The sequence below is a fragment of the Anolis sagrei genome, chromosome 1 (assembly GCF_037176765.1).
Source record: "Anolis sagrei isolate rAnoSag1 chromosome 1, rAnoSag1.mat, whole genome shotgun sequence".
Lineage (NCBI taxonomy): Eukaryota > Metazoa > Chordata > Lepidosauria > Squamata > Dactyloidae > Anolis > Anolis sagrei.
In genome coordinates, this window is record NC_090021.1 from 42614598 (window position 1) to 42632940 (window position 18343).

The 18343-nt window shown below is 39.1% G+C and overlaps 1 protein-coding gene across 1 annotated transcript in view; it reads right to left on the reverse strand.

Annotated features, from left to right (window-relative positions):
* TOGARAM2 (TOG array regulator of axonemal microtubules 2) overlaps positions 1 to 18343 on the reverse strand; it is an 87256-nt gene that overhangs the window by 48335 nt on the left and 20578 nt on the right. The window contains exons 2-3 of the mRNA XM_067462883.1: positions 4094 to 4228; positions 2403 to 2537 (exon numbers count right to left, since the gene is read on the reverse strand). Coding sequence (XP_067318984.1) covers positions 2403 to 2537; positions 4094 to 4121 — 163 coding nt within the window. The 5' untranslated portion in view covers positions 4122 to 4228. The remainder of the gene's footprint in view (positions 1 to 2402; positions 2538 to 4093; positions 4229 to 18343) is intronic.

Sequence of the window (18343 nt, forward strand, 5' to 3'; positions counted from 1 at the left end):
CGTATAGAGCAACAGGAGAACAAGCTCGAATCATCTCAAAAGAGATTAGAGAAATGTTAGAGTTGGGATTGATAGTACCATCAGAAAGTCCATGGTCATCCCCTGTAGTGTTAGTACCGAAACAGGATGGCACCATGAGATTTTGTGTGGACTATCGGAAAGTAAATGCAGTAACTGTGTCTGACGTATACCCGATGCCCAGAATTGATGAATTATTGGAGACCATTGGGGCAGCGAAATTTATAACGACTTTAGATTTAACCAAAGGATATTGGCAAGTGGGGATGGATCCTAAGGATCAGTGTAAAACAGCTTTCGTGACAAAAGAGGGATTACATGAGTTCACACGTTTACCTTTTGGATTAAAAAATAGCGCAGCGAGTTTCCAAAGATTAATTGACAAAATGTTGGTAGGTTTAAGAGAGTTTGCTCAGGCTTATATTGATGACATTGCAATTTACAGTACCGATTGGGAAATGCACTTAGGACATATTTCTAAAGTGTTACAAAGAATTAAAGAAACTGGGTTAACAGTAAAAGCTGCAAAATGCCAATTAGCAAAAACAAAGGTTAAATATTTAGGACACGTAGTTGGTAGTGGAGAAATAATACCTGAATGGAACAAAGTAGAAACTATTAGGAATTGGGCAAGGCCTAGAACTAAAAAAGAAATTAGAGCATTTGTAGGAGTGGTAGGCTTTTATAGGAAGTTTATTCCTAATTTTAGCGCTATCGCTTCTCCTTTATTTGAGTGTCTACAAAAAGACAAACCTAATATAATTAAATGGAATGAAGGGTGTCAAAAAGCCTATGATGAGTTAAAGAATGCATTGGTAAATGAACCCATATTAAAGGTACCTGAGTTTGATAAACAGTTCATACTCACCACAGATGCATCAAGGATAGGACTGGGAGCGGTGTTGAGTCAAGTAGATATAAATGGAGACCTAAGGCCTATATTATATCTAAGTAGAAAGTTATTGGAGCGAGAGCAACATCTAGCAGGGATTGAGAGGGAGTGTCTAGCCATAATTTGGGCTATTGACAAATTGAGACCTTATCTTTGGGGAAGAGAGTTCCTAATATATACAGACCATTCTCCACTGAGGTGGTTGAATCAGGTAAAAAACACCAATAGCAAACTGATAAGGTGGAGCCTAATGCTGCAAGATTATCAGTTTGATGTTAGACATATTAAAGGAAAAGAAAACATTGTGGCGGATGCGCTCTCTAGAATTCCAGGAAAGGATGAGGAACAGGAGACAGAAGAATAACCGGGTGCAAGAAGATGATTATTGGTAATGTATATTGATAATATATGTTGTTAAAATATATAATATGTGTGTTTATATAAAACTGTATTGGTAGAGTAACTGTATGGTATAATTATTAAAGAATGTTTTCATGTGATATATGATGGAAATGTAAGTATTTAAATATATTGTTTTAAATGTGAATTGAATATAGGATTGTTAGATAAGGTATAAGTTAACAATATTGCTTTCGATGAGGTTAAAAACACTCATCTCCAGCAATATTTTTATAGGGAAGGGGCGTATGTAGCGAATTGTTATTCTATATGAAATTTTAGTACATAGATCTATGTTCGCAGGGGGCAGATAAGGAAGATTAGAGAGGATAGCAACAGAGGGACAGGATTTATTTGCATATGGAGGCTGATTGGTCATATGCAGATTAGCATAGCCCCAGGATTTCAAAAGGTTGGGAGACAAAATGACAGTTGGGAAGAGCAGGGCTGAACATTCTAAAGGGGCGGAGTTAAGTTCAAAAAGGAGGGGAGTTAGAGAGAGAGTTTTAAAAGAGAGTTAGTTGAGTAGGGATTGCAGTTTGTGAAGGACAGAGAGTTAGGGACTCCTGTTCATGAATGGTAGTTAATAAATCCTGTTAGAAAAGTAAGCCGCTAGTCAAATAGAGTACAAGTTTTGAGAAATTAAAGAAAAGCCAGTGGTGCTTGAATCGGAAAGTAATTTTAGTCCTGTATGTGTAAAGCAAATACCATCTTGATAAATGAGAAACATTGAAAGCCTATTTCAGGAAAGTGCAACAAGTATACTATATGTGACTGAAACCCAAGTTTGCAACAAAAATAGTAATTGTAACCACAATCGTTTGGAGCTTGAAATTTTAAATAAACTTGTTACTTTGTTTCATACAAGAGAGACTCAAGCCTGTGTTTCCAAGCCAAGAGGCTTCTGCTTTATAACACTCATAGCAATTCAGATATTAAAGCTTTGGTAGAAGACTGCACATAGGTGCATGCTTCTTTAACAAACTAGTGTCCTCCCTCCCTGGCGTTACACCATACATACCACTGGGGTTTTGACATAACATTCAAACTTAAGTCTTGAGCAGTAATCAAAGCCAGTTTACATCATCCTCACCTTCATCTGCAGTTGCCCATCCATTCCCACAGAGCTGCAAATTGGCATCAATGCTCCCTCCTCTGAGTGATCGGTATCCAGGTTTCACTTTGGGGATGGTCCCACAAGGTATGGCAACAGGCCATCGGGACTTAGCTTTAAAATGGAAACATTCAGGATTTCTTTAATAAATGTTTTTTCCTACAGTTTTGTTTAAATTTCACAACTTTTTTCCAAATCTGGACAACCTCACCCTCCTATTCTGTATACTTGTTCAATAATAAGACGTTAATTTTTACAATCCCTGACCAACTCATTTACTAAAGTTGATGACAGCCGGAGTCAAAACACATCTGGTGTTTTTCTTCTACTCTTTTTGCCATTAGCAAGAGCTGTTGGATGAGCCAATCACTGAAGAGTTGATAAAACAAACTTTTTGTTACTGAAGTCACAAAAGACACATCACTGAACAGAACTGACTCTTTCCATATACAAAGGGAAAACACTCTAAAAAGGAACTTCTGAGCAATATCTTGTGACTCCTGTTTGAATCAATCCAAATAGATTTTATGTTTTATGTATCTACTGTCACCTGTGGCAGTATCTGGGGATTTCCATTGTATGCTGTAACAAATTAGGGCCACCACACTATAGCAGAGTCATTGGTTTGAAAGATTTATGGATGGTTACTGAGTGAAACAAGTGTGCTACTGCAAAGAAAAAAGAAAGCTCATACACCTTTCAGCCAAAGGAACCTAGAATCCCTTTCAGCTTATTATATACTTAGGTCTTCAGAGCATACGAGACATATCCATTCACCTAAAACCTTTTCTAGACTACTGTAAGCATCCCATTAAAAAAAAGTAGGGAAAGTACATCCACTCACAAGAGCCCATATTTTTGTGGGGAAGATCAGATCATGGATCCTTCTCCATGGTGGCCCCTCGGATGTGGAATTCCCTCCCAAAAGAGGTTAGATCTGCCCCTTCCCTCTTGACTTTTCACAAGACACTTAAGACTTGGCTGTGGGAGCAAGCTTTCACAGAATCGATGGTTTTTATTGGCTTAGATGAGATTGTATGGTCCCCTTTTTTGGACTGATTTGAAGCATGTTTTAAACTTGGTGAACTGTTTTTAAATATATATTTATTATCATTTTATGTAATGGTGTATTTTTTTGGTGTTTATATATTGTTGGAAGCTGCCCTGAGTCCCTCTTTGGAGGTCGAGAATAGGACGGGATACAAATGTTCTAAATAAAATTTGCTCCCAAAAGTGGTGGTAATTTTGCCACATTTTGGATCACCGTAGGCCATATTAGGACTGGATATTCTTTCTTTTCCAAAAGGAAATAACCTAGAAGATGAGGAGGGTCACTTCCTCTTGGAAAAAGGTCTTCTCTGGGCCTGAACTGGTCCAGAGAAGACCAAAAATATGGTGAAATCCCTATCCTCAGGCATAAGGAGATATTTGGATTTTTTAAAGTGAGGTGCAATGGGTAATGCCCTCAAGAGGGAGCAATGACAACTGCTCATTTCACCATTATCTACTATGCTATATATGTTTATTTATCCATATATCCTTTCATATACATATATTACATATGTCCCCAGAGAAAAAATATCTTACTGTTTTCCAGATAATTAACAGACAGTTTCAGATATGAAGAAAGAGAGAGAAAGAGAACAAAAACATTACAAAAAAATCTTTACCTGTGGTAAAATTGTCATGTGTTGCCATGCATGCATAAATACCCAGGATTTCATTAAAGGTAAAAAATCTCTGGTTCTGTTTTGCTCAGTTCTTCCCACTGCTTTTCTCACTTCATTCCCGGAAGATCCAAAGGTCTGCAGAAGACATAATCACAAGCAAAATGACATATTATTTACAGCTCTTACATTTCCTGAAATACTGAAATTCTTGAAGGATCAGTTACTTCATCATACATTTTCAAGTTTCTTTAGAGAAATAATCTCCATTTATATAGAGAAAGGAAAAACAGAAATGACATCTCATATGAAGTTGGCATATGTATTTATCTTGTTGTAAGCACGTGTATGAAAGTCAATGAGATGCATATGTTTTAGCTTCATGGTGATTGATGCCCGTTTGTCTACAAAGATGAATAAAATATATTTTGTACATTTTTCAAAACCTGTATTTTGTACAGGTTATAGTGACCCTATTAATAGTACACACATCACACCTATTTTGGTGAGATAGTCATAACCGTCCACACATTTGCTGCTGGCGAAATCATCTCAGTGTATGGTAGACCATAGCTTCAAACATTTGCATTTTTTCCAACCAATGATCATAGCCACATATACACTCTTAGGATCTCTTCACACAGGCTTATTTTCAGCTGCAGGGTTTTACAAGTTTGACCACAAAGCCCAACGGCTCCCATCATACTTTGGAGAAGTACTTCTTCGGCAGCTCCATGGCCGAACTGGGAGGAAAAAAAAAACCCCCTGCCGCTGCCAAAAATAAGCTGGCAGTGAAAGACGGGAGGCTTCCTATTTTTCCCTTGAAAATAATGGAAACAGTTGACTTCTTTACACTTCCCCCATATGATGAAGTGGGGGGGGGGGGAGCCAGGACAGTGTGGGACAACAGGCCCCCATGCTTCCTAGGTGGGTGGTGCTAGGATCGCCATTGATTTGCAGCAATCCGCAATTATTCCAATGGTGCATGTGACAAGGTCAACAGTCATACATTCAAATGTATGCATTTGTTGCTCGACAGAGGCATGCTAATACCTCCATAATGATATGAAAATATTCATACACATGCACCTTCTTAAATTTTAAAAAAAATGTTGATCATTCCAGTGAACTTAAAATGGTAAATTCAGGCTGGAGGAAAAAAACACTTCCTGGTGGGAATTATCAGGTTACTGTCTAACCCAGTCATCTCCCATCAATCTATTGCACCCAAAACTATTCTACCCATCTCCAATGAAATTCAATGCCAACTTGGAAGGTCTACCACACACCAAAAAATCTGAATTTTCTGGAAATATGTAAGGGACAAGGGAATAGTCAAAAATTGTGTGCAGTGGCTATGAGATAAGTACAATTTTTGTAGACAATCCCCTAGTTACAACACAAAATTGCATATGTGAGGTGTGGGGACTCACAATGCAATAAGTGGATATACGTATGGTGATCCAAAGGTCTCTCAGTCTGGGTAGGTACAGCAGAGGTATTATTATATACTGTATCATGTTGATTGTATGATATATGTCCAAATATAAATATAACCATGAATTCACAACAGTGTGTGGAAAGATATGTTGGATGAGGCTATGTCAAGCCCAGCATTTCCTTCCCATAAACGCCAACCAGATCCGCTCTCCTAATTGTGTTTCTCAGTAAAGATAATGCTGATAATATATAGCCATCCTGAGTAATAACCATTGATAGCCTTCTCCTTCATTGCCAGACAAGCCAGAATAGAAGGTCAACATGCAGAGAGAGAAACGATTTCAAAGACATCATGTGGACCAAGCCAAACTGAGAAAGGGGCAGAAATGTCATTCCTCTGGGAATATGATCACCTTGAATATTTCCAAACTAGTGTGACCTGTTTAATGTTCTTATGGTTACATGCAGAATTTCAGTTGATTTTGCACATTGTAAGAGTTATAGTCGGTTTAGAAAGCTAAGTTTCGATTCTACTGGGAGCATGAAATGAATCTGTAATTGAGGAAATGATGTTTCATTTAAGCACACCAATGTATTTTGCATTTTGGTGTAACCAGTTTCTAAATCATTTTTTTAAATGCATTAAAACACATTTTAATTTCATTAGTATTGCACCACTACTTCAGCAATGAAAAATAGATGTTATAATAAAGTGGAATGGAAAAACAACAATAGAGTAGTGGAATGGCCTCAAGCAGAAACATTAGAAAAGCAGTTTATGTTGATACTTTTTTTTTAAAAAAAATCAATGTTTCATTTATTCTCAGGTTTCTTAATTTAAACAGCATGGCATGAATAATTTACTATTTAATAGATGGGGCAGAGTGCATATTGAACAATATTTTAAAAATATGGAGCTAATGGAATGCCAACTGAAAAGATAATAGTAAAAGTGTACGATATTATAGATGTGCAGTGATAGACTTATCCATTCACCACATCACTGAGAAAGGCTGGATAAGTCTACTTCTTGTCCTCTTCAATTTAGCATGTGTTCATTCATAAGTCCATTCTGTCCTGGCCCTGCATTTATCTGTGTGGTTCTTTTACAGTTTCATATTCAAAAATTCATATTTACATATATATTAAAATACTGTCAAAACATACTTCTTACAACACATGCATTCCTAAACATATTTGTATCCTACAATATGCATTTTAAATGCATCTTGTTACTATTTTGAGGTGAGAATTACTGCCTCGAAAAATTCAAAGTACAGAATCCAAAGGATAATCATGTTCTGAGCCACGTTAGTCTAGGAGGCACTGATGACACCCACTCTCATCAGAACCCAGAAAAATCAAATTCATCAAGTATCTCTATACACCACTGCGCTCATATATACCTTGCCTTTGAAAAATGACATAAGAGTAAAAGTTAAATTCCCAGACTTAGAAGAAACATGATATTTCCATCAAATAAATACGTAATCAAAAAAGATTACTGCAGAGACTGTGACATGATTCCTTCAGCACAACAACAAAAGTCAGATTTCCAGGGCCAATTCTAAATGTTTGGCTGTCTGAAGCAAAGGACATGTTGATGCCCCCTTTACATTCCATGACAATAGTTGACAAGAATGGGAAATGAATCCTTCTTCAATAAGGATGTACCAACATCTTCAACCCCATACCTATAAGCCAAAGACCAGCTGTATGGGTCACCCTAACCCTAACTCTCCCCATTCCATGTCAACAGTTGACAAGAATAGGAAATGAATCCTTCTTCAATAAGCATGTACCAGCATCTTCAACCCCCATACCTATAAGCTGAAGACCAGCTGTATGGGTCACCTTAACCCTAACTCTTCCCATTCCATGTCAACAGTTGACAAGAATGGGAAGTGAATCCTTTTATGAGGATGCACTAGCATCTTCCACCCCATACATGTAAGCAGAAGACCAGCTGTATGGGTCACATATTTCTTCCTCTAGTATTTTTCTTCCATCCTCCAGCATGTGATTTATGGTGACTCTAAGGCAAATCTATCGTGTGGTTTTCGGGGACTGTGTGTATGACTTCCATGACTGAGCAGGTCTCCAGAGCCATGGTCCACTCACAAAGGCTTCACTTTGGCTAAGAGTAGAGCTGGTCCTCTAAATTCTGTACAGTGTAATGAATTGGAAGAAAAATGGGAAAGAGACGCAAAAAAAACCCCCACAATTTGATTATGACATCATGCACGTCCCAGTAAACCCCAAGGATGGGTACATGCCATGTCTATGGGCAGTTTGTCAGAAAGACATAGTTCTGCTGAAACTGCAACTTATGGTAAAGTTCACATTAATTTCTATGCCAGGCAAGCTCGGTTATGATGATAAACACCATTGACAATTCCACAGATGAGCGGTAGAAAAGAAGAGAGCCATTTCCACAATAAACCAATTGCGGCAAGGACCCTAAGCGATTGATTTGTGAGGGAAAGATTTGTGAGGAAAAATTGGATGCATCACGCTTGGTTAAACCATGACAAAAGAGTGTGAGCCTGGGATGGAACAACCAGACGTATTTATTCGTTCTTCCACTAAAAATGAAATATTGAGAATACCTCTATATATGCTTCAACATGAAATAAATGTGCAAGGATAAAATACCAACCAATTAACTGTAAATTTAGACAAGCTGACCATTTATTAATTTATTTGTCAATGTATCATGCGGCAGCCTGCCAGCCATTTCTCAAATATCTTCCCTATGCAGCAATATATTTACATTTTCCCTCTGTATTGTGCTATGCTACATGAATTCCTAAATTTAAATCACATAGAGGTGTAGGAGAGTTTCAAATGCTATGACAACTTGTATAGTTCATACTTTAAAAAAACTCTTCCATCTTAAAAAAGGAAATGTGCAGTGTGGAAAAAACTCTCCCATGCTCCTTCTATTTATTCTTTTGGCCCTAAAAGGATGTTTATTTATTTATTTATTTATTTATTTACTGTTTCTCAGCCTAACTGGCGACTCAACGCGGTTTACAACAGAATATACAGTACACAGTATACAATTAAAACCATAAAAAACATAATACACAATATTTCACATAAATCACAATGTTCACATGGGAAACATGGGACATGGGATGTCTGCATGTCAATGTGGGGAAAATCTCTGACTCCATGAAACAATGAGAAATATTAAATTAATGGTGGCTAATTGGGGGAACCCTAGCTGGCATATCCACTTCTGCCCCTCATTTTCATCTTAACAGCCACTCCACCTCATTTTTAATGGCTGACTATATTACACAGTAACTGTTCTGAGAATGGTTGGTTTGCAGGTGCCTTTTACATTACTGAATTAAAACACTTCCATCCCACTTCAACTGTCATGGAATCCTTGTTTTTGTTTGCGAATTATAAATGTTCCTTCCTAATCTAGATATTCCAAGATTCCACAGAGTAGAACCAGGTCAAGTAATACGGAATAATAAAGCTATCATTGCATTATGTAAAAGGAATACTATGTCAATATTTTTAAAAAAATAGATGATTGTAGCCTTGCCTAAAGTCTGATGTTGTGGTGACCCCTCAACCATAAAATTATTTCTGTTGCTACTTCAGAACTGTAATTTTGCTACTGTTATGAATTGTAATGTAAATATCTGATATGCAGGATGTATTTCCATTCACTGGAGCAAATTTGGCACAAATACTCGATACACCCAAATTTGAATACTGGTAGGGTTGGGGAAAACAGACCTTGACATTTGGGCAGTGCAGTTTCTGGGATTTATAGTTCACCTACAATCAAATAGCATTCTGAACCCCTGCCCAATCAAAGAGCATTCTCTACCAAAGGGATTCCTAAGACCATCAGAAATATGCGTTTTCTGATGGTCTTTGGTGACCCCCTCTGAAACTCCCTCACAACCCTCCCAGGGGCCCCGACCTCCAGGTTGAGAAATGCTAGTCTAGATGGTATACTTCCAGTCACTCAGCAGACATATTTCTTCCAGTCTTTAGCCCATCACAAAAACTACAGGTTACTCCACATCTTCCAGGGAATGCCAGAGTGACCCTTGTTTTTTAATGTGTCGACAGATGGACTGGGCTAAATTTGGGTCAATCCAGCTTCCACATGTCAGTAAATACCCAAAGCTGTTTCAGCAGCCAGAAACAGCTTCCCAGCCAAGCCTTGCTAGTAACATGACTTTTGGTAATCTCATGGCTAGACATCATGTTGTAACTTCACCAAAAGCAATATTGCCAGTAAGATGCTTGACAGAGCTATTTCTGGTTGGTGAAAGTGGCAGAAGCATACCAGTGCCAATGCACTTTCTGCCCAACTGACCATCTGGACTTCAAAATGGATTCCGGACTTTCTCATGGTGCATCCAGGGTAGCTCTGGAGAAAACAGCTCTGGAATGCACCCAGATTATTTTCCTTGGTGTAGACACTTTCCTGGATATATAATCATTCAATTGAAGGGTACCTGATCATGGCTACAAAGATCTACATGCAAGAGCACTGGGCATGTGTTTGCCCCTAAACAGAAATCATATCATTCCTTTTTACATCTTAGTACCTAATGTCTTTGTGCACACATTTGTTTAGTCAGTGGAATGGTTGGAAGAAACAGGATAACAAACAAGAATAACTCAAAGAAAATATTGTTTCCACTTTTTTGTGCATTTAGTGTTATGTGTTGTAAGCTTTGATATGTAGCAACCTTATGAAAAGGAGACTTTTGTGGGCCCTACTTGTCGGCATCCCTCTTTAATCGTGTCGCAGGATGAGGTGTCCAGATATGTGATCAAGACTAAAAAGGTAGTCTGATTGACCCTGGGCACCAAATTATGATCAAGCAACTACCCTGCAAGATTCTGCCAGAAAACTGTTTGGCCATTGGCAAATGAAATGAAGCTGCTTAATGCTTAGTTCCACCTAGCTCACGCAAGGTCTCTTCAATCTAGATTGCATGCACATAACAAAACACAGTGGCAGACCAGATTTTCTTGGAAGCTGCAGAGCAAGAAGTGAGTTTTGGTAAATTTTTAAAGCCTAAAGCCTAAAAGAAGCTCTTTCACTGCTAAGGGGGACGTATATCATGTGTCAGAATCAAGGTAACTATGAGGTGAGTACATTTTTCTTTGTGTAGCCAGGCCCCTAAAAAGTAAATACATGAGTTACTTTCTATAGCTTTTTTTCTAAATCCCAACATTTTTCAATAAGGTTCCTTGAATCAAAAGGTCCTTTCAAGGAGTAGAGATTGCAGGTCTACTTTTTTTTTTAAGTTCCATAAAGTAGATTTATCACAAAAGTAACCATCCTTGTGATCATAACAGATACAAGGGAACAAGTGAGAGAGAAGGGCAGATAGGTTTTGAATTCAAACTCCTGTCGTAATTAAACACCAGCATTGAGTGCCAGGAAAGGACTTCACAGCATTGTGCCCAGGGTTTGCAGAGCACATATTGTTACTGTCTCCGCAAGAGTACTAGCCAAGATACACTAATGCTGAAAAGTGGTTGATAGATCGCCTTACAAGCTTTCGCAGATAAACAGGAAGGAGAACAGAGAGTATATTTTCCTTTGTACTTCCTTGGGGCCTGCTCTTGTGGACAGTGAAATCAACCATGAAATGCTTCTTGTTGATTTCAGTGAGTCAGAATGTTTTTGTAAGTTCAGAAAGACAAGAACTGTTGACACACTCTTCCCATGTCTTCACTTTGCAGCTGCTCTTGCTGATGGTTTCAACAGTCATATTATAAATAACAACTCTACATTTTTTGTTAGAGGACTAGAGGAATATGGTACATAGACACATTCATAACTTGAGGGACGCAACAAACCTCTAAGGACTTTATCACATGAGGCTTCTAAATGGCAATTGTAGCAGGAGAAAAGAACCTGTTGCTGGAGCTTACTGCACAATGCTGTGCCCAATCATAGTCACAATACACTTGGTTAATGACTGGAGCATCTTTTCATTGACAAGAAGGTCAATGAATCCAATATCATAGTTGTTCCATTGTTCTTCCCTGTGTGATATTCTCCTTTCACTTAAGTCCCGGTGTTGCAAAGGAGAAGTTTTCCAAGGAGTGTCAAAACTGTGTAACTGCACAGTTATGAAAAATAAGGAGGAAATAAAGAAAAATAAAAAGCACAGACCAAATGTGCTAGGTAGTGCAAACTGATAGTAAAGGAAGCTGTACAGAAGAATAATGGGAATTTGCATCAGTAGAATGCCACCATCACACAACTGTATTGAGGTGTCAAAGTGATCACTGTAGTCATGGTAATGTTTCCAGTTGCTAAACATTGGAATTGTGATGAGATAAAAGTCTGATGTGATACATTTCTAAGTGACTTCTATTTCTGAATAGGCCATCACAGATGTAATGCCACTGTGTGATCCATTCCAAATGTCTGTGTTTACTAAGAAAGATAATTTTTGTTCTCCAAGTATGTTTCTCAACTCAACAGGGGAGCAATTTTGTGGCTTGCAGCTGTGGGCAATGCAAACAGAGGTCCATGTTCAAGATGCTGGGGATGTTTCTCAAAAACCCACTGGTTTTATTGTGTTTGTGAGTAGATGGATCTGCCTTACTTCCAGATGGTAGTGGAATGACATGGTGGCTTTCACCCAAGTGGATTCCTACATCCGCCTTTCCAGTGCTACACAGCAGGCAAACTAAACAAATTGGCTATCACCAGCCAGCAGGTGGAATGATAAATAAACAACTTACCATCAGCCAGCAGGCTGGTTTAGCTACCATCAACAAAGCTGTGGCCTTTTCCATTCCAACAAAATGTCACAATGTGCTTAGTCTTGCTAAATACAGAGCCCCACACTTGACTTCTGGGCCACATAACACTGTTCTTAACTATGCTTTTAACAGTAATGGATGTACTACTATATATTATACCCTCCAAAAGTCCTGATTTGGAAGGGACATCTCAATTGATCCTCTGCTATCTCATTTTTAAAATATCCCAAATTATTTCTCCTCCTCCAACTTTCCCCATTTCTCCTTGGTTTATTTCCATTGGTGTAAGCTGAACTCAAAGTGCAAAAGTGGTTTCTATTGAATTAACCCGGCAGTGGAAAGGGAGTATAATCCTGCTCTTCTTTATAGATTCAAACAAAAACCAACTGCTACAGCCTCTCCAAAGATGACTATTCTTTCTCAAAATATTTTTAGCCATCTTGACCAAACTCCATCCTGGTCTTCATCTGGGAAATGTTAGAAGGTATGCTATGCGAGACAGCCAGTATATATCGTGGATTAGTTTGGACAAATGATAGAATCTCAGCCCCAGAAAACCTTTAAAGTCACCATAGGTCAGAAATGACTTGAAGGCCAACAACAACAACATGTGTATATACCTTCCCGTTCATTAGCCTTTCCATCATTCCTATACACATATGTATGATATTCTCTGAACACATATAACTCAGATAGCAAAATATTTGCAGAATATGATTGCATTACACCACTACTAAACAGGTCTTACAGTCAGGAAGTTCTTCCTAATATTCAGGTGGAATCTCCTTTCCTGTTATTTGAAACTATTGCTCTTAGTTTGGCCTGGAAGCATCCTAGGATGGAGCTCTGAAAACACATGAGGCTTCCCATGTTCTCATTGCATGAAATGGGGATAGTGTAGGGGGAATCTGGGGGGCAACATTCTTCCCCTGTGATAGGGAAAGCGGCAATGCGGTGCACAGAGCGACAGTTACTCCTGCTGCCCCACAGATATTCCACGCTGCCTGGTGAATCCCCTCTCTGTTGTCCATGTTAGGGACCTCCATGTAATTAGGTCCTTCGAAACCAGATCGAAACCAGTCCCTGTGATTCATATAGGTGCCATACAGATCTCGAACCAATTCCAGGACTTCATGTGTAATATTCACATAGTGAAATTGCATCCTCCTTCCTCTTTCCCACCAATCTAAGTGGTCACTGTAAAAGGGCCCCAAGATAAAAGACCTAAAGGACACTCTTTTTTCTGTTTTTTTTTTTCTTTTAAAGAGCATGTAAAAGGACTGTCTCTTGTAAATCTTCTTAGAATTAGTAATGGTTATTTCTAAATATATCTTTGGCACTTGCAAATATTATGCCATCTCCCATACCTCTTTTTTGGCTCACCAGTCCCAGGGAAGATAGGGAATAGTGTATTTCAGATTCTAGATTGTATTTAAGGGGACAATGAACAGTTTGTTTATGAAGCCAAAATATTACCAAGCCAGAGATTAACTCATGCAAACCAGATCTCCATTTGGTACAAGCAAGAAAGCCAAAATAGATAGCAGTAATAGATGTGATTCTTCATGGTTTAGTCATGATTCGACAGTATAATATAGAATATTCAAGACATAGGCTGTCCTGCATCTGAGATGAGTGAATACAAGTACATCTCACATCTCTTTCTTTCTGCTTCTCTTTCTCTTCCTATGCCACATCTGATTTTCACATAGAAACCCTGATTAAATGGTTGGCTGTGGCTGGATCTACACTGCCGTATAATGCAGTTTCAGAATGCAGATTAACTGCATTGAACTGGATTATATAGCAGTGTAGACTCGTATAATCCAGTTCAATGAAGTTAATCTGCATTTTGAAAATGCATTACATGTTAGTTCAGCCTGGGATGCCATTTGATTAAAAGTAACCAGACAGTCTTGTCCAGCTTCCTTAAAAGCAGGATAATTAGTATAAGAATCAGTAAAATCGACAAGCAACACTTTCCAAGTACTGTAAGTTCTTTTACTGGCGTCTGTAAGCCAAAAAAAGCTGACAACTTTACATTGCTTGGATTTCTATAGTTGTTATCTGCTGTTGTGTCTGTTCAAGTCTTTTTCCAATTTGTGGCAAGCCAATTACAGGATTTCTTAAGGTTTGTTTGGGGGGAGGTGCCATTGCTTCCTATGAGGCTGAGAAAATGTGAGGTGCCCAGTTTCACTCAGAGGTTTTCCATGGCTGGGCATAGATCAACTCTGAAGGCAGCAGATCCTGACTGAGCTTGGAAGTCAAAGTCAGGTCAGGTTAATACTTGGATGGGGCGCCACCAGAAAGGTAATACCAGAAAGGTAAAGGTAAAAGTTTCCCCTTGACATTAAGTCTAGTCGTGTCCAACTCTGGGGGGTGGTGCTCATCTCCATTTCTAAACTGAAGAGCCAGCGTTGTCCGTAGATGCCTCCAAGGTCATGTGGCCGGCATGACTACATGGATTGCCATTACCTTCCTGCCAAAGCAGTATCTATTAATCTGCTCATATTTGCATGTTTCAGAACTGCTAGGTTGGGAGAAGCTGGGGCTAACAGCAGGAGCTCACCCTGCTCACCGGATACCAACCACCAGGCTTTTGGTCAGCGAGTTCAGCAACTTAGTGGTTTAACCTGCTGCGCCACTGTGGGGGAGCAGAATACCAGAAGAAAGTGATGCTTATCCCTTGCTTAAGAAAACTTTTATGATATCCTTGGGGTTGTTATAAATTGATCTGAAAGCACAGACATACACAAAGACAGACACACACCTAGAGTCCTAGTTCGACACTAAAACCACTACAATACACTGGCTCACAGTTCCTTCTTCCTACCAAATGGAAGGCTATGCCTCTTGGGAGAGCTCTTTTGCACCCACCCTTTCAGCTGAAGCTCCTCCTTACCTGTCTCTTGCAGACTTTTTGGTACTTCAAGGAGGAACAATCTTTGCCAGCCCCAAAGAGCCTTCCTTCATCTCCTCCCCAGCCCTTACAAAACGCTTTCCTCTTGCCTTGGAGCACCAACACAATTTCTCAGAGTCACGGCAGGTGAAAATTTCCCTCCAGGGAAGGGAGAGAAGGTAACCAGAAAACATCTTGTATAATGACCTAAGGGAATGCAAGCCTCATATCCCTTAGCAGAGCTGAGTGTCCCTGAGCTTGCTTCTCAGTGACAGGAGGAGCCAACCTTGACAAATATTCCCAGGAATTTTCAAAAGGAAAGTGAAGCTGTTTCAGAGCATGCATCAATCCCACTGCTTGTGGGGGTTTTCTGCAGAACTTTGTTCTTTGAGTCTGTTCTGTTGACAAAACAGAACAGAGAAACTAGCTCCATCGCCAAGCTTTGGGATTTCTCATCTTTATATGAAGCAGGCTGCATGCTGGCTAAAATCCAACTTCTGTTCAAATACGCAGCAGAACTCTTCCTTCTATCTCCCCAACCCCCTAATTAGCACCATCATATTTGTAACTTTCACACAAGAGGACAGGTGCCTGCTCTGAGATTGCAATCTAAAATATGCATAGAAAAAAGAAGCAGATGAGGATAGGCCTAAGCCATTTTGCTGCCTGAGCTGCAAAAGCAAATGTCATACACACAGATGCATAGTATATGCATCTGTGTGTATGACATATGATGCAGAAACCTCTAATTTCTGGCATTCCAAAATACTCTATTAGAAATCAAATTTATTAACGTGCCTCTTGAGGTTGCAATCTTCTGCTACCTAATAGGAAGCTTGGTTTCTGGAAGCAGATCTGTGCATGATGTGCATAATACAATTAGAAACTAGAGAGCTGAACCAAAAAAGCACATGGAAAGGTGGGATTTATAGAAAATAGGAGCAGTGGCATCATATATGTGTTTGGGTAGGCCAGTGGTTCCCAACCTGTGGTCTGTGGACCACCAATGGTCTGCAAAAATGAAAATATGATCCGTGGCCTCACCATTACTACACTGTTACCTCAAAACCATAAAACAATAGCAACTGGTCTCATCAAACCCTCTTATAGTGCCGAGGCAACAGGGATGTTGAGAGGGGAGAGACTGCCTACCCACAAAAGATTACTACTACCACATCAGCTCTAGATTATTAAATATGGTTTTCTGTGGGTGACCAGATGACAGCTACTGGATGGCATATGTTTTGTATCAGAAACTAGAGATGATGTGGTCTATCCGGTGCAATTTTCTGAATCAGCACCCCAAATAACCAAACCAAATCTAAAGTTGACCAAAAACTAATTCATAACTCTTCAGTATTAATGTTGGAGAGTGGTCCCTGGTCAAAGTGGTCCCTGGTCAAAAAAAGTTGGGAACTACTGGGATAGACAGTTCTAAGTGTAAGGGTCACCAAGGGCAAAGGGGATAGGAAACCATCTACTGTTGTCATAAAGGAAAAGGCATGTGACCAAGCGACAGGAGAGTGTGGTCAAGATGGTAAACATTTTTAGTGAGGAAAAATAGACAAGTTGACAGAAGCTGCAGCAATTTTGCTTTTGCTTGAGCTCACTGGAAAGTGCAGTGTTATGCCCTCTCTCTCTCTGCTGAATTAACAGATTGCAAACTACTTTTGTACTTTGAATTCAGTTTGCAGCAACTTCACTATGCTGAATACAAGGGGGAAGTGGGAATAGGAATGAGAAACTGGGATATCTTAAAAAAATATGAACTAGTGGGACAAACTGGATTAATTGGGAGAGGCCCTGCCAAATCAGGATAGTCAAAGGGCATGATGTCACCAAAACAAAACTAAATTATTGGCTATTTCTGAGTGGTCCTACAAACCAAAAGGCAATGACTTAAACCTAACATAAAACCACAAGTGATCATTGCTGAAAGAGTAGTTGCACTGAATTATACCTTCATACCAACCCTAAAAAATATGCAACCAGTGCTGCAGGAATGGGAAATTATGCAGTTCTCTACAGATTATAACTTCCACTTGCCCTTGCTGATTCTCACTAGCATAGCCAATGGTGAGGAATGCTGGTAGCTATGGTCCAACAACATCTAGAGTGGTGCGGTGGATATGCCTCTGATGACATGTTTAACACAGACCATTGTCCACATGTTCTATCTGGGCCTTTAAAACCTAGAATTTGATTAATTGCAATTCCACTTTCACTGTCATTGCTGCATCCCATCCCAAGATTTGTAGCTTGGTTGCGAATTCTAAGTACCATTCCTCAAACTTCAAATCCCAGGCTTTCACGGTATGTTGTCATGGTGTTTGGAGTAGAATCCTTGACCTATGATTGCAAAGTATGTAAGTGTTTTCTTTCTCTTTGTGCAAAAAAAGGAAAAAAATAATAACATGAAGGGGAAAACATGAAAGTTACAAAAAGAAGAAAATAAAGTCTTTAATATCTCCTGGGTCTGATTCTAGGATCTCCTGTGGATACCAAAAATCTGTGGATACTTGTGTCCCATTTCAGTATTTTCCTTGTGGGGTACTGATTTGAGTGTTGGAACATAACTCTGGAGAGAAGGGTTCAAATCACTCTTCTGGCCATGGAAACCCACTGGGTGTCCTTGGGCACGTAACACACTCTCACCCTTGCCAAGAAAATCATGTGGTAAGGTCACCATAAGCCGAAAGCAACTTGTAGGTACACAGCAAGAAGATCAAATATCTACAAATTATAGTCTCAATTACATGGCAGTCAAAGAGCTATTACTGCTTGTTAGCTCTTCAGCTTGAGCAGTCATGGGTTCCCATTCTAGAAAATATTTGAAGCATTTAACAGGGACAGTTGAGCAATTGCTATATGGAATCAAGGAACAAGATTTATTTTCATGAAACAGCTCACAGAAAAATGGATTGTGTTTGAGAATGTTAAGTTGTGTTTTTGTTTCTAGCATGCTGAAGATAATAATAACGCTGATGATAACAATGGTGATTTTTTTTTTGTATGTCAGGAGTGACTTGAGAAACTGCAAATTGCTTCTGGTGTGAAAGAATTGGCTGTCTGCAAGGACGTAGCCCAGAGGACGGCCAGATGTTTTTGATGTTCTATAATAATAATAATAATAATAATAATAA